Genomic DNA, 16,878 nt, shown 5'->3' with positions numbered 1-16,878 from the left:
ATTTCAGACAATTTAGCAATGGCCTTTGCTTTAGCTGCCCGTATTGATTTTATCGCAATTGATGGTTCAGGTTGTCAAATTTTATATCTTTGATAGTTCATAGTAACTGCAACTGCAAATTTTCGTTTTTTGGACCTTCCAACAGACATTATATTACATAAATAATTTATGCGCTGGAAACTCAACAATTTTATTTATGCTATGCACGACATCATACAAGAAAATGCTCATGTGTGTCATAAGAAATGCTTACATGATGTACTAACCTAGCACATCACTTCATTTGCATAAAACCAAAATTAAGGGCCTTAACGAATTTTCTCAGATTGTTGACCTATCTAGATCGTTTTTTTATGCGAGATATCCCAAGATACCAATTTTCCCGAAAAAGTATAGGGCTGTTTTCGAAAAATAGAATATATATATATATATATATATATATATATATATATATATATATATATATATATACCTCAGGGAGTACCCAAGTCTCGTGCCAGACAAAATACTCAAGAAATGGGATGATCTTCTAACCCTTTGTTACAACTAGCATGCGACTGAGCTACCATCTGGTGCAGGATATGGAAAGAGTTTTGAAGACCACGCTCAGGAGTAGTTAAAGAGATTAGACTTGCATCTAAGCATTGGTTTGGGAAGGAAGTTGCTCGTCACCGTGTGCAGTTGAAATCAGAGCTTTCTGAAAAAGTAATTAAAAATCCTAATCTTTTGTGGACAATGTTTGATAAGAAGGACTCAGCGGGTCCCGAGCCAGATATTTCTTATTGAACATGAATAAACTATTATCTCGGTGAGTTTTCAGCCCCAAAACATGATCTTAACATTTCTGTTCAAGAAAAGCTTTCATCCCTCCTCTCATCAATTCCAGATACAGATTTCACAGTTACCCAATCAAAGGTTGCGTCCGCGGTCCGACGGTTGAAAAAGAAGAAGTCGGCTGGCATTGACCGTGTATCCGCCCTTCACCTTAGCCATTGCAGCCCAACTTTCATGGGGCACCTAACTCTTCTCTTTCAGATGATCTTCACTACTGGACTCGTACCATCGGCATTCAGTACTGGGTCGCTTAGGCCAGTCCTGAAGAAACTAAAACGTGCTTCAGATTGTGCTTCTTTCAGACTGATCAAAGTAGCGCCAATACTTTGCAAAATCTTTAAACTTTTGGTCATTAATAAATTCCGGGGAACCTGCTGAATCTCCCCGTCCTATTTTACGCTCTAGAAGGGTTTTGGTTGTACCCATGCCATTTTTTCTTTGGATTCAGTCTTTGGTGAAGCTGATGAATCAAAAGAGTCCATTGTTATAGGTCTACATGACGTCTGCCGTGCCTACGACTCACTTCTCTTTGACCAACTCATTCTGGATATGGGAAAGAGAGGTGTACAGAAGGACATCCTACTACCCATTAAAGATATTTACGACCACCTACAGGCTGAACTCCTACTTCCTGGCCATGGTCGATCCCTCACTGAATATACACCAGACGTGATGCTGTCCTACCGAGGGAATCCTGTGATGCCAGTAAAAAAGGGTGCTCGACAAGGATCAGTCACATCTCCTTGTGCCTTTAATAATTGTATTATTGAACCACAGTCTACTATCGAGACAACATGTATAGCTCGTGGCACAGACGTTACAATGATAGCTTACTCCGACGACATTCTGAACCCCATCCGCACAGTCGCAGGTACAGAGACCACCTTCTCCACACTACAATCAAATTACAGTCGCATTGGTCTTGAATTTAACCCAGAGAAGTCGGATATTCTTCTGTTCAACTGGCACCAAGAAGAGGTCTCGTCTCTGAGGCTGGGAGAACTGTCTTTAGCCCCTATCTCAAAAATTATATACCTTGGTTTACCAATTGGAAAGGATCTAAGAACCACCCACTCCTTTCTTATTGTTCATCTCCGTAAACGTCTGGCTTTTACTTACAGTAGAGTAGTCTCATTTAAAATTCGTTTCAACCGTTTAATTCTGGCTCGACTTTATAACGCAGTGTCCCTTCCCCATTTCCTGTATATAAGCCCGTTTTGGAGAATTTTTCCCGAGCCAGAGAAAAGAAAGCTCAGATCCACGTTTTTTAAGTATGCGCAGTTCTTGTTGCGGCTCCCGCCGTGGACAAGAAATTCGCGCCTTGTTAAAAATTTTAAAATTGCGGACCCAGCGGTAGCTATAATTCAAAAAATTAAACGGTACAACGAGAAAGTCTCTTCCCACCCTTGGTACCGTTTGCTAAGGCACTAAATCCCTGTCCATTTAATTTTATTTGCACATCTCTTGTCATATTTAGTCTTTCTACCGCCTCGTATCATATTTAGACTAGTTGATTGAGTCCGTTGATTATGAATTGAAGTTATCAAGTATTTTGCTGTAGGTTAGGTAAGTTGAATTGAAGTTATCAATCATATTGTTTATGTTTCTTCAGTACTTGGGAGTTTAAAAATTAAAATTTTTTACGTACCTGCAGTGCAGTGTATAATTGAGTTTTTGTTTCTCGTCTTTGTGATCTGTTCGATTATGTGTAATGTGTTGTAATTTGTTTTGCGTGTATTTTTTTTCTTTTTTAGTGATACTCCGTCTTTTGTACCTTGACGGGTAATAAATAAATAATATATATATATATGTACGTGTGTATATATATATATATATATATATATATATATATATATATATATATATATATATATAAAGCTAATAACAGACGAAGCAATACAGCTGCTTTCCTTTGAAAGTGTTGTTGTCTTTGAAAAACAACAAATTATTGATGTTCGGATTTTTTCAGGGTTAAACGTGGCAATACTGAGGAAAGTGTGGTACTACCCTAAAAAGGTTAAAATTTTGAAACAACCAAAGGAAAGATAGCTATGTCCTTGGTACTTCAAAAAAAAAACATAAAAAATAACTAAGGTTTTGCGTCAAACGTTCATATAGCCTTTTAATTCGATATAAATATACACACAGATGTACATAATAAAGGCTTTTCATACCTGAACGTGAATCTTATGTCGAAAATCTGAAACTCAACATTCAAAAGATTGAAAGTAAAAAATGACACATTATTTTAAAATAATAGGAACAGCATAAAATATATTTTCTAAGAGTGACAACGTACAAGTTTATCAAAACAAATCTGAAATACGGTTCTTCAGAGGGCGTAACTGTTCCCAAAATAAGTTAAAAAAGAAATAAAAAAAAGGCAAGACAGAATCCCAAAAACTGGTTTAACGAAATCATAGGAATTTAAACTCGTCATTTGTTCAATTCTGATTTTTTCAGCAATTAAGTAATTTCCAAGCATTTTCAAGATTACAGGGTTACCGAGGTTACCTTTACGCAAGCCTTTTAATTTATTTAATCATGAATTATTTCGTTTCTACTTTATATTTTTTAATATAAAAAAACACATATATATATATATATATATATATATATATATATATATATATATATATATATATATATATATATATATATATATATATATATATATATATTTTCCAAATCGTGTTTTGAATATGCATCAAATTTTCTAGAATTCAAATGATAAAATAAGCAATTCCATTTTTTTTTTAAATTGTAAATTTTTTTGGCCTTTTCTTTTTTCAATGAAGGAGGACTTTTCAAGTACCAAATATTCACACACATTCAAGACAATAAGCTTTTAATGTGTCCCAAATTACACTGAGATAGTGAATATTTTATTATATTAACATTTTGAAGAAATCCCAATAATAAACAAGTAACAGTGTTCTCCCCCCCCCCTTCCTTTGAAGATTTTGATCTTTGTTAATTGAACAAAATATTTTCGAGGAGGGACTCGCATTTCACAACGGTCCCATCAGATAAAAAACCTACAAACGGAGGATTACATAAAAATATTGAATAAATCTATTGGAGGAGGAAGACAATTGGAGGAGGGGCGAAGGAACATGGCAATGTGCAGATAGTTTCCTTCATTTGATTGGATATTAGGCTTTTATTTTGTATAATTTCTCAAATCAATTTTTAATATATAAAATAAGGCAAGCGCCCAGTGAAAATGGCCCATTAAGTGTCTAATAGGAGGAGAATAACTCACATTTGGAGATAACTCACATTAACTCACATTAGGAGAATAACTCACATTTGGCCACGCCTCCGAGTATTTTTGGGCACAGCGATGCGTTAAGTATCGGAAATATTTCGGCACAAAATACATACTTCGTTTTTTTTTTTGGTGTTATAAAAAGTTTTTTGGTGGGAAAAAACTAGCAAACTTAAAACGAGAAGTACTTCCCAAAAATAAGTGCAGCTTTGGGCGTAATGACACATTAAATATCGGACATATTCTAGTACAATGTATAAGAACAAAAGTTTTTGGCGAGAAGTAAATAGATAATAGAAAACTTAAAACGAACAGCAGTTCCAAATTAATTGCAGGGTTGAAACGTTGGCAAAAAAATTTTAACCAAAGTTGGTCAAAAGCTCCAAAAAGAGACACAAAATATGAAATAAATTTGGACAATTGAGGAAGAATTTCCTAGATCGTCACATTGTGATCCCTTGCGTGATTCGAACATCGTCCTGAGATTTTTCTAATTCCAAATTATGTTCGTTCACTAAATGAAGAAAGCCGACGAACGCTAAATGTACTGACAAGTTTTCCTTCATTTGATTGGGTATTACACTCCTAACTTCTTTGTATAATGAGGCGAAGGTTGTTGGCTTAGACATTGATATAGGCAGTAATTCAGGCGCATCTAAACGTAAATTATCCTGAAAAAGACGAAATAAAGTAATTACTTAACCGAGGCTTTTTTTCAAACTAAATTATCATTAATGACCATTTTCTTTCTTATTACCTTCAGCCTAAAATGGTGCAGAACAACATATTTTAGCCCTTAAAATTCTTGACACACAAAAGCCAGCATTGTGATCGGTTCTGCACTTATAATAATACAAATTAGACATTACTTTGTGCTAGCCCTTGTCTCGAAACAACAAACTAATAAATTATCTTTAGTCATTTTTTACAACCTTCAGCCTAAAATGATTCAGAACAATACATTTTAGCCCTTAAAATTTTTGACACACAAAAGCCAGCATTGTGATCGGTTCTGCACTTATAATAATACAAATTTTGTGCTACTCGGGAGAATCTTTCCGTGGAAGATGTTTCTTTGGGGTAAGGGACATTTTTATGAAGAGGGCGCCGGATTTCCAAGCATTATTTAAAAAAGGATCAGAAATTAAATTTTAAAAAAAAAAGTTTTTTCAACTGAAAGTAAGAAGCAGCATTAAAACTTAAAACGAACAGAATTTATTACGTATTTGAGGGTGTTTTCTCCCAAGTCAATATCTCGCTCTTTACGCTACAGTTTTTTTTTTTTTAGTACTTTAAAAAGGGCTATCTATTCTAATTAAACGGCCTTTGTGATTCAGGGGGTAGTGAATTAAATTTTTTTTTTAATTTTAACTTAAAGAGCGTGGTATTGACTAAGGGGAGAACCCCATCATATACGTAATGACATATACGTAATAAAAAAAAACAATAAAAAAAAACAAGCGATACGGCTCAATAGTAATAACTTTGTGCTAGCCCTTGTCTCGAAACAACTAACTAATAAATTATCTTTAGTCATTTCTTACAACCTTCAGCCTAAAATGATTCAGAACAATATATTTTAGCCCTTAAAATTCTTGACACACAAAAGCCAGCATTGTGATCGGTTCTGCGCTTATAATAATATAAATTAGACATAACTTTGTGCTAGCCCTTGTCTCGAAACAACTAACTAATAAATTATCTTTAGTCATTTCTTACAACCTTCAGCCTAAAATGATTCAGAACAATATATTTTAGCCCTTAAAATTCTTGACACACAAAAGCCAGCATTGTGATCGGTTCTGCGCTTATAATAATATAAATTAGACATAACTTTGTGCTAGCCCTTGTCTCGAAACAACAAACTAATAAATTATCTTTAGTCATTTCTTACAACCTTCAGCCTAAAATGATTCAGAACAACATATTTTAGCCCTTAAAATTCTTGACACACAAAAGCCAGCATTGTGATCGGTTCTGCACTTATAATAATACAAATTAGACATAACTTTGTGCTAGCCCTTGTCTCGAAACAACAAACTAATAAATTATCTTTAGTCATTTCTTACAACCTTCAGCCTTTAGCGCTTAAAATTCTTGACACGCAAAAGCCAGCATTGTGATCGGTTCTGCACTTATAATAATACAAATTTGACATAACTTTGTGCTAGCCCTTGTCTCGAAACAAAAATCTAATAAATTATCTTCAGTCATGTCTTACAACCTTCAGCCTAAAATGATTCAGAACAACATATTTTAGCCCTTAAAATTCTTGACACACAAAAGCCAGCATTGTGATCGGTTCTGCACTTATAATAATACAAATTAGACATAACTTTGTGCTAGCCCTTGTCTCAAAACAACAAACTAATCTTTATTCATTTCTTACAACCTTCAGCCTCAAATGATTCAGAACAACATCTTTTAGCCCTTAAAATTCTTAACACACAAAAGCCAGCATTGTGATCTGCACTTATAATAATACAAATTAGACATAACTTTGTGCTAGCCCTTGTCTCGAAACAACAAACTAATAAATTATCTTTAGTCATTTCTTACAACCTTCAGCCTAAAATGATTCAGAACAACATGTTTTAGCCCTTAAAATTCTCGACACACAAAAGCCAACATTGTGATCGGTTCCGCACTTATAATAATACAAATTAGACATAAATTTGTGCTAGCCCTTGTCTAGAAACAACAAACTAATAAATTATCTTTAGTCATTTCTTACAATCTTCAGCCTAAAACGATTCAGAACAACATATTTTAGCCCTTAAAATTCTTGACACACAAAAGCGAGCATTGTGATCGGTTCTGCACTTATAATAATACAAATTAGACATAACTTTGCGCTAGACCTTGTCTCGAAACAACAAACTAATAAATTACCTTTAGTCATTTCTTACAACCTTCAGCCCATAATGATTCAGAACAACATATTTTAGCCCTTAAAATTCTTGACGCACAAAAGCCAGCATTGTGATCCGTTCTGCACTTGTAATAATACAAATTGGACATAACTTTGTGCTATCCCTTGTCTCGAAAAAAAAACTAATAAATTATCTTTAGTCATTTCTTACAACCTTCAGCCTAAAATGGCAGAAAGCATCAGATTTAGTCCTTTAAATGCTTATAATACATAAACGGGGCTAACGTTGAAGTCTGTTTTACACTCACAGTAAAATAAATTGCTTATAGTTTGATTATCGTTCGTTTTGGAGTCAAATAAACAATAATAATTTATGATCACTCATTAGCCTAAAATGGCATATAACAACGAGCTTAGCGCCTAAAAGTCCTATAATACACAAGAGGGGCTAACATTGTAGTGCGTTTTGCACTTATAGCAATACAAATTTATTATAATTAGGCATTTTCAATTGTCTTGGAACCAAAAATAACAACTAATTAATTATCATTAATCATAATAATTATTCTTTATAGCCTTTAGCCTAAAATGCCTATGATCTAAATTCCCAAAAGGCAGTCAAGAGGATAACATTGCAGTCTGTTCTTATAGTAAATTGCTTATAGTTGTGAGTTATTCGTTATTCTCGAATGGGAATAATAATAAATAATTAATTATCAATAAGTGTAACTGAGTTTAAGAACACGCCCTGGTTCTTAGTCACTTACAAAATTAAATGATTCTTGAATTACCTTACTTAAACCAAACAGTTCGTGGTAAATCAAACGAAATCAAACGAACTGTAAGTAAGGAGTGACCCGGCTCAATAGTAACCGAAACTCTAAAAAACGGAATTTTGTTACCAATAGATATATCAAAAGAATCAAATTTTTATGCTGATTTCAAATATATGAGCTTCATTAAAATAAGTCTTAAACATCAAAGGTTACGAACATGAGAAAATTTACCTTATTTTCGAAAAAAGGGGAAACACCCCTTAAAAGTCACAGAATCTTAATGAAAATCACATCGTTAGATTCAGCGTATCAGAGAACCCTATTATAGAAGTTTTAAGCTCGTATCTGCAAAAATGTGGAATTTTGCTATTTTTGCCAGAAGACAGATCATGGATGCGTGTTTTTTTTCAGGGGTAATCGTATTGAAATAATAGTCCTAGAAGATCAGAAGATGGTGCGTTCGAACGGAACTTAAAAGCTTTAGTTCTCTTTTATTGTGTCAAAAAAGATTGGAGGGCAACTGGACCCCTTCCCACACCTATTTTTCCCCAAAATGATCTGACCAAAATTTTGAGGTAACCATTTTGTTCAGTATAGTTGAAAGACGAAATACTTGTGTCTTTAGGTGTAAAATAGACCCCCACAGTCCGTGGGGAGAGGCCAGTAAGTTTTGAAATTCGCCCATTGTTTGCGTATAGAATTTGTTATTGGGAAGTATACAGACATTTTTTTGGGTGGGGGGGGGTTGTGCTTGGGCTGAATTTCTAAGAAAAAAATCTTCCTTGGCGAGGGAAATTCCTAGGGAGTGAATATTCCAGGGTAAACGTTACACTGGGGAGGGGGTGACAGAATTGCTATAGGAAATTCTTTTTAATTGTCTTATATTCTCTTTGACAAATTTTTTATGTGGAGATGTTCCGGGGGAATTATCCAGGGGCTTTTTTCCACGTGTTTTGTTTCCTGGGAAATAATTTCTACGGAAAGGGGTATTTCTGGAGTGATCGAAAAACCGATTAGAGATTAAAGTCTTATTCAAATGAAAGAGTGCCAAGGAGGATTTTTCAGGGTCAATCGTCCGCAAGCAATTTTACATGGAGGGGGGATTCTCAGCGAGGATGGAACTATCTGGAGGAAAATTGACGGTGGGGGGGGGCACTTTACGTTGGATGAAATTTCCCCAGAGGATTTTTCCGTGAGGGGGAGGGGTATATTTCACAGAGGGTGAGCCAGATTTACCGGCATTATTTGAAAAACACAGAAATTATTCCATATATACAGGGTTGCCCCCTCCTCAATATCTTATTCTTTACGCTAAAGATTGACTGTTTACTACAATTGAAAAACGGGGGGGGGGCGTTTAATTAGAATTTGAATCTTTTTTAAAAGTACTAACATCTTTAGCGTAAATAGCAAGGTATTGCTAGGTAGGAGGGGACAACCCTTCTTATCCGGAATAAATCTGCCAAAATTAATATGCAAATTTTGTTTTAATTGTTCATGTACGGTGAGCCAAATTCGAATCTGCATTAGCTGAAAAACATTCAGAAATTAAATAAAAAACAAGTTTTTTTTAACTGAAAGCAAGCAGCGACTTAAAAACTTAGAACGAAACGAAATTATTCCGTATATCTGAGGGTTTGCCCCCTCCTCAACGCTTCACTCTTTACGCTGAAGTTTTTATTGTTTTAAAAAGTAGAGTTGTGACACAGAGTCAAACTTTAGCGTAAAGAGCGAGGCGGTGAGGAGAGGACAGCCCTTTTCATATACGGAATAATTTCTGTTCGTTTCAAGTTTTAATGTCGCTCCTTAGTTTCAGTTGAAAAAAAAAATATTTAATTATCTTGAGAATACATATATCCTTGGTGATACTAGAACATTTTTGTTGATTTAAGCTTTAGTAGAACAATTTTACTAATGGAGAACATAATTTATGGAACAACTTAATATAGAGAATTCTTTATATAGGCCTAATGTGATGTTAATTTGTATTATGAACTATATTTGATAATTTATTATTTGTTTCAATCCAATTTGAAGTTTACATCATATTTATGAAATATTATTTTATAGAGCAACTTCACTAATGGAATGTGCAAACAATAACCTTTCCATAAAAACCAAATACAGCTTTGGAATATGCTGTATGTGATTAATTCAATTATCAAATTAATTAATCAATAAATATTGATTAATATTCATCAATGGAATTCATCAATAGAATACGCAAACAATAAACTTTCCATAAAGTCAAATACAGCTTTCAAAGACATTCTGCTATTTCGCAAGATACGCAGCTTATTTAAAGGTCATATAACGATAAAATGATTTCTAAGAATTGGAATCAAAAATAAATATGTTCCAGAATAAGGGATGCGTTCCAGAACTCAATTAACGTTATTGATAGTTAGTTATTTCTTTTACCTTCAGCCTAAAATGACAGATAACTATCAATTTAACCACTAAAATACTTATCATACATAAAGAGATAATATTTTAGTCCATTTTGCATTTATATTAATGCAAGTTACTCTAAGTTTTGTGTTAGACACTCTTAATTTGCTACTAAATTAGTAGCTATTAATTAATGCTACTAATTAGTAGTAATACTAATTTAGTGTTATCCATTGTCTTAAAACAAAAATAATAAAAATTAATTATTGTTAATGATATTTAAGCTGTAGAACACACCAAAAGAATGTAGAAGAGTGAAAAGAGAAGAAACAATTTGAAAAAGCAACCAACGCCATCTAGCGTTACCCGGTAAAACGAGTAAAACTTTCAACAAGACGGCCAACTTTGAAAAAAAAAATGAAATCTTTTTTGAGCGATTTTGAGAGAGATTGAGAAAGGTTGAGAGAAATTGAGCCCTTTTTGAAGTTTCTGCGACAACGCTATCCATAAAAAACCTTATATGTCCCAAGGGCATAACTTACAACCCTTGCGCTGAGGGGTGTGGGGGGTTTATCATCATGGCTAAGATTTCAGCACTGCAAGGTTTTTTCCAAGACACTTCATGACTGCTGTTTAACAAAATAGTCTAAACATCACATAAAAAGGCTTTAGGAGGTTGGAAAAGTCCCTCAGAACTTATGGTTTAGGGTTACAAGTTACGCCCTGAAAGCATAGTTAAGTACAAAAACATAAACACAAATGTTAGTTTCTTTTTACTTCGCTCTTTTACTTTTGCTTTACACCATTTTTTGCTTTACACCACTTTTGCCAAAAGAGTACTAGTTTTAACTAGCCTTTTTCTTAACACTTTTGCTTTACTTTGCTTTTTTGTACTTTTGCTTTACACCACTTTTTTTGCACCACTTTTGCCAAAAGAGTACTAGTTTAACTAGCCTATGTTCTGCAGATTAGCCTAGACTGTTATATAATTCAGAACAGTTTAGAATGCGTTTAACTATGATCGAGGAGAGACAGCTCTCTGAAGGTCTGAATTTGGAGGGACTGGTATTCAGATGAATGTATTCCAGATAAGTTCCAGCGTTCCAGAATAAGGGATGTGTTCCAGAATTCAATCATATGTAACAACCATTAATTATTCCTAGTTACCTTCCACCTAAATTGGCAGTTAACAACCAATTTAGACCCTAAAATGGTTATAATTCATAAAAGGGGCTAACATTGTAATCTGTTCTGCCCTTATTGTAATACAATTACTTTTAGTTTTGTAATATCCGTTGTCTTAGAAAAAAAAATAATAATGCTGGTAACTCAGTTTTGGAACATACCTTAGTTCTTTTGCCATTAGCAAAAAATTAAGCAACTAAAATTCGTATAACACACTAAAGGGGCAAATATTATGCTGTAATCCGTTTTGCAGTTATTGTAATATGATTTGCTTATGCTTATAAGTTATTCGTTTAGAACAAAAATATTAACAAATAATTAGTTCTTATTAATGATAATTGAGTTCGAGATGATACCTTAAGAGAGAAAAGGGAAAAAAATTCCTGAAAAAGAAACCAACACCATCTAGAGAAACCCAGTAAAATTTAAGACTTAAGTATAAAAATATTATATTTTTCTTTATATATGCCTTTTTACTTTTGCTTTACATTGGACTGATGATAAAAGAACCACTTTTGCCAAAAGGTAGTAGGTTTACCTAGCCCATGTTCAGAAGACTAACCTAGTCCCACTACTACTTTATAATCCAGAACAGAGTTTCAAATCATCAATCTTCATAGTTGCAAAAAATCCAGAGCTCTATCAAAATATTTCTAGCTCTGCTGAGTAATCCTTTACTGTCAGTGACAATAATATTTTACAATTTTATTAGACTCTTGTCACAGCGTCAAAGATTCCTGTCTCGTGAGCTTTCCATCCTCTTCGGGGCAAACAAAAGCCAACAAAATATACGCAACTGTTGTTTTAAACTAAATGTTTTAATTATGTTGTGACAATATTGCAAGTTAATTAAAATAGATTTGGTTTTAAAAAAAATATATTATTTGGTTAGCTCAACATTAATTCAGAGGATAAAGCAAGCCAGTCAACTCAGCCAAAACGAACCGGCCAAAAAGCTTAGTCATTCAACCATGCTAATAAGCCTTTTAATTTGTCAAAAAAAAGATCATGCCCCTCTAAAGTACAAAATACCACCAAAAAAGTCGATGTGTTAAAAACCAAAATTTTTGACCAAAATTTTCCTCGAGAGAGGAGGGCCAAATCCGTTCATAAGTACTTAAAGCCTTACTGTTTTTTACTGCAGTCACGATTCCGTTCCAAATGCTTTCATTTCAATGCCGAACCAATTCAGCCATTTAGTACTAAAATACTAAAAGTTAAAGCACTGCATCCAAACTAACTTAGCCAATTAAATCTAGCCAATTGCATCCAAATTGCAACTTAGCCAATTGCATCCAAACTAACTTAGCCAATCAATTAAATGCAAAGAAACTTACTGTTTGGTTTGTGAGAATGGCCCACATGGCGGTTTTCAACTTCTTCATATTCATTTTTTTGGCAGTTCTTGCGTAGCCAACTTCTATAGCTTGTACCTAAAACAGCAATTACATAGCGTTATTATTTTCTCAACAAGACAATAGAAGCAGCATTTAACCCTCAATATTGAGCAGGCTTCAATGTTAATTTAAGTTGAAGCTACCCCACAGTTCTATGTTGCGTCAGCTTCTAGAGGGGACGAAAGTACAACTTTATGGTTCTAATATTACTAGTGTCAAAAGTCGTGATTTACAACTATATAGTTATAAGTGGTAAGTTTCCGTAACTGCTCTGACGTCTACATAATGCAGCGGGTGGCAAACGCCTAAAGGGAAGTGTTTCTCCGGAGTACATTTACAATCATTCATTTGTTTTCCCATACCTAGAGGAAATATGCAATTTTATGCCTGAAGGCAAGTGTCGATGATTTTCCCGCAACCGCGCATAGCACTTCCGGCCGAGGGCAGAGTATGAGGAGATCCTCACCTGCGCAACTCGGACCTCATTGATCCGTATACGAAATCATGTTGTTTTATGTTTTTTGAAGATAAGTGAGCTTTAAATAGAGTTTAAAGAATTTGTACACACTCAATAGCTTTCATTAAAAAATTAGCTTTATGGGTTTTTTGGTAAGAATACCCTCTTTTTCTCACAGATGGCGATCAAGTCAAACTTAAATTATTTTTGGGGGGGAGGGGGACAATGGCATCTGTAATTTTGGTTTCAGGGAACGGGGTAAAACAATTTTGCTCCACTCCTCACAAGAGTATGCACTACTTTTTTTTATATGTGTCGTTGAATAAATTTTTCTCTAGTTACTTTAAAATTATATATAACTTAAAGCATCAACGTATACTTAAATCACCAAACTTAAATAAATAACCAAATAAACAAAAAGTAACAAAAAAAAACTCTTAAATTGGTTGAGTTAAATCTTACATAACCATATACGTTTTAAAAAATTAGGAAAAATCGAGAGTTCAATTTTTACTGAAGAAGATACGTACAGAGAAGGCCCACATATCCAAGCAAAAATTTGGCTTTTAGGAGGTTGACCACACCCAGTTTCTAAATATAATCCAATTTAGGCTAGTTCAAAACAATATACATACAAGAAGCTTTGTTCCAATTTAAGCCATGTTGGAATTAGCATCTCTGTCGACACGACAAGAAATATTACGTTCTCATTTGATTCTCCGTCGGCACGGAAAGAGTTCGATTTGTAAATATCGACTTGATATAGACTTTTTGTCGTCTATTGAGGACAGAAAGGTCCTTTGACTCCCTTGTCAATACAGGAAATATAAATTTAAGCGGCAAAGTCATAATGATATATGTGTTTTAACAGTGTTTTAACAGTGGTTTTAACAGTGTTTTAACAGTGGTTTTAACAGTGTTTTAACAGTGGTTTCAACAGTGTTTGAACAGTGTGTTTTAACAGTGGTTTTAAAAGTGTTTTAACAGTGGTTTTAACAGTGGTTTTAACAGTGTTTTAACAGTTTTTTTAACATTGTTTTAAAAGTGGTTTCAACAGTGTTTTAACAGTGGTTTTAACAGTGTTTTAACAGTGGTTTTAACAGTGTTTTTAACAGTGGTTTTAACAGTGGTTTTAACAGTTTTAACAGTGTTTTAACAGTGTGTTTTAACAGTGGTTTGTTTGTGTTAAACGATAGTAAGGAGCATTAGAATCAACTGATCAACAGAGTTAAACCTGATAGTTGATTAATGTAGTATTCAATAGCATTAAAGTATTAAACTTTAAACAGCCGGAAAAAAAATCGGTCAGTTTACTATTCCCAGTTGACATAGACAGGCACAAAACAAACTCTAGCGAGGAAAATACATGTTATCAACCTTGCAATGCAAATTCAAACCCGGTTCTATGCTGAAAGCATAAATGATGCCGAATGATCACATTCCCTTTGTCCTGTGACTCATGTTCCCTATCAAACTTTTGCGTTTTTCACAGTTTTACAATTTATTTATTAATAGCAAATGCGGTAAGCTTTACAAATACTGTTGCAATAAACGTTATAACAATTAAAGAAATGCTAAAACACACTTTCCGACAACACACAGGTCACAAGAACAGTTAATATAACAAAAAATATTCCCTAAACGAATTATAATAAGACCTAGAATGGGACTTTATAGAGGCTAATCAAAATTTTAAAGACTGGGTTCTGATAGCCGCCGCTGTTTCCGGCGGTCGTTATGAGTCTTCCAAACACGGCTGAACAAAGAAACCTAATATTTTCTATGGACATGGTGGGTATGTGCTGTGTTGTTGCTGACGGACACTACTATATTTAGTAAAAGTTGAGGAGTGAGTTAAAGTGGTATTACCAAATACCACAATACCACAGTGGTGTTCCCTGGTATTTATTAGACCATCTGTGACATCACAACTGAAAACTAGGCAATTATAGTCTCCACATTCTGTAGTCGTATGGTAAATATCTCAGCTAAGGTAAGATTTTGACAGCTTTCTGTTGCACTTGTTTTTACTCTTGTTCAATCTCTCTTATTAAGAAGATACTATACTGATGAGCAACTTATTAAGCAGCGTATTATGAGGATACGGCTTATTAAGCTTATTCAATTTACTAAGAGGATGAACAGCATATTAAGAGGATACCATGCTGATGAGCAATACTCAAGTATTGGTCGTTCACCAGACGCAAAAAGTGCCATCAATGAACAACTGTTGAACTGAAATAATGGTTGGAAAATCTATTTAACTTGTTCTGCAACGACGTTTCTTGCGACATAATTTTACAGATTTAACCTTAAGGCTTTTATTCGATTATTTTCTACGGTAGTCCGCTACTTTAGTGTTTTTTTTTGGGTCTAAAACAAATTTTGGTACCGCTAGTATTGTAAAAATCCTTTTTGAGAATAAATCTTTATTTGATCTTTTAAAAATTTTTTTTTTTTTTTTTTAAATTTAGAAAGACCAAGTAGGTGACACAGCCAACAAGAGCAGCGATGAGCCCAGGGGCACAATCGATTCCCAGGTCCCTTTGCACCATTTTTAAACCCGAAGATTAAACCGTTACGTTCAAAAGAAATAAAATTACAATAACTTTAAAAACTGTTTTAAGCTTCTTGAAATAAGCAGGACCTCTACTCCCGAAATGGTTGAATTATACTACCTACTGCAAGAGACCCGTTCATCCCGAATAGTCTTTAACTATTCGGGAGCCTTAACTATTAATTATGCAAGAACTTTCAATCTGTATGATTAGATAACCAAAGCGGGCCAATGGCCCCTCCAACACCCTAATCCCATCTACTGCCAGTTTATTAGCAGATCGGTAGGCATGTTGCACCTTGTTTGCACCAGACAACTAAATATGCATTCTAAATGACTTTATGACTCAAGTCGGTCCGTGTCCTCTCTAGCACCCATCCAACCCCAACGGTTTAGGAAAAACATAGGTAAATGGCACCTACTTTACCTGGAATCATACAGAGATTTTTAATCAGTAAGACAAAAATCATAAAATGGGCACATGGAGCTTTATACATCCCCCTCCCCTCTAACATTTTTTCAGTCTATATAATTGGAGGATCAAAGTGGGGACTATCCCCTCTGGAAAATTTCCCAAGATTCTCTATTTCCGATTACAGGTTTTTTTTATTCAAAACCGGCTAATTTAACTGCATTTTCTATTCCATTGCATACAATACGAGAGTAGTGTGATCAATCCCAAATGAGTTGAAGCAGCAATTAGACGAAAGACGAAATCCATTTTATGCATCTCAGAATGGGGTACTTACTTTATTTGGTTTAGCCATAAGTTTATAACCAAAGGTTCTCAATTTTAAACTACAGCTTTTCCAGTTTCAAAAATAACTAATTTAATTTTTAAAATGAGTTTTTCTTTGAACTGAAGCAAACTATAGTATTGAGCTTGTGCAGCTAATTCCACAGTATTGGGTGAGCCAAGAACAACAGGAGTCTTATTTGCTTAAATCTGAAATTAAGACCAAAGAGTATGGTTAACTCGCAAGAGTGGAATCTGGCGCTATTGTAGGCAAAAGCAATTAATGACATCTAGCGTTTGGCGACACACATCATTTTTTTTAGTTTAATAATAAGAATTATCAATTTGATTTTGTGTACTGGTAATATTAGTGTAGTAATAAGTGTCTGATCTCAGTTCTTG

General features: G+C 34.2%; 1 protein-coding gene across 1 annotated transcript in view; it reads right to left on the bottom strand.

Moving 5' to 3' along the window:
- Positions 1–2,948: 2,948 nt before the first annotated feature.
- The window catches only part of barr (non-SMC condensin I complex subunit H), a 111,949-nt gene continuing 98,019 nt past the window's right edge, over positions 2,949–16,878 (bottom strand). The window contains exons 12-13 of the mRNA XM_089093873.1: positions 12,667–12,762; positions 2,949–4,776 (exon numbers count right to left, since the gene is read on the bottom strand). Coding sequence (XP_088949999.1) covers positions 4,549–4,776; positions 12,667–12,762 — 324 coding nt within the window. The 3' untranslated portion in view covers positions 2,949–4,548. The remainder of the gene's footprint in view (positions 4,777–12,666; positions 12,763–16,878) is intronic.

This window comes from Artemia sp. Qi Xiang Cuo, chromosome 9, assembly GCF_049724085.1.
Source record: "Artemia sp. Qi Xiang Cuo chromosome 9, ASM4972408v1, whole genome shotgun sequence".
NCBI lineage: Eukaryota > Metazoa > Arthropoda > Branchiopoda > Anostraca > Artemiidae > Artemia > Artemia sp. Qi Xiang Cuo.
Note: the sequence above shows the minus strand (reverse complement) of the source record. Positions and strands in the feature narration are given on the sequence as shown.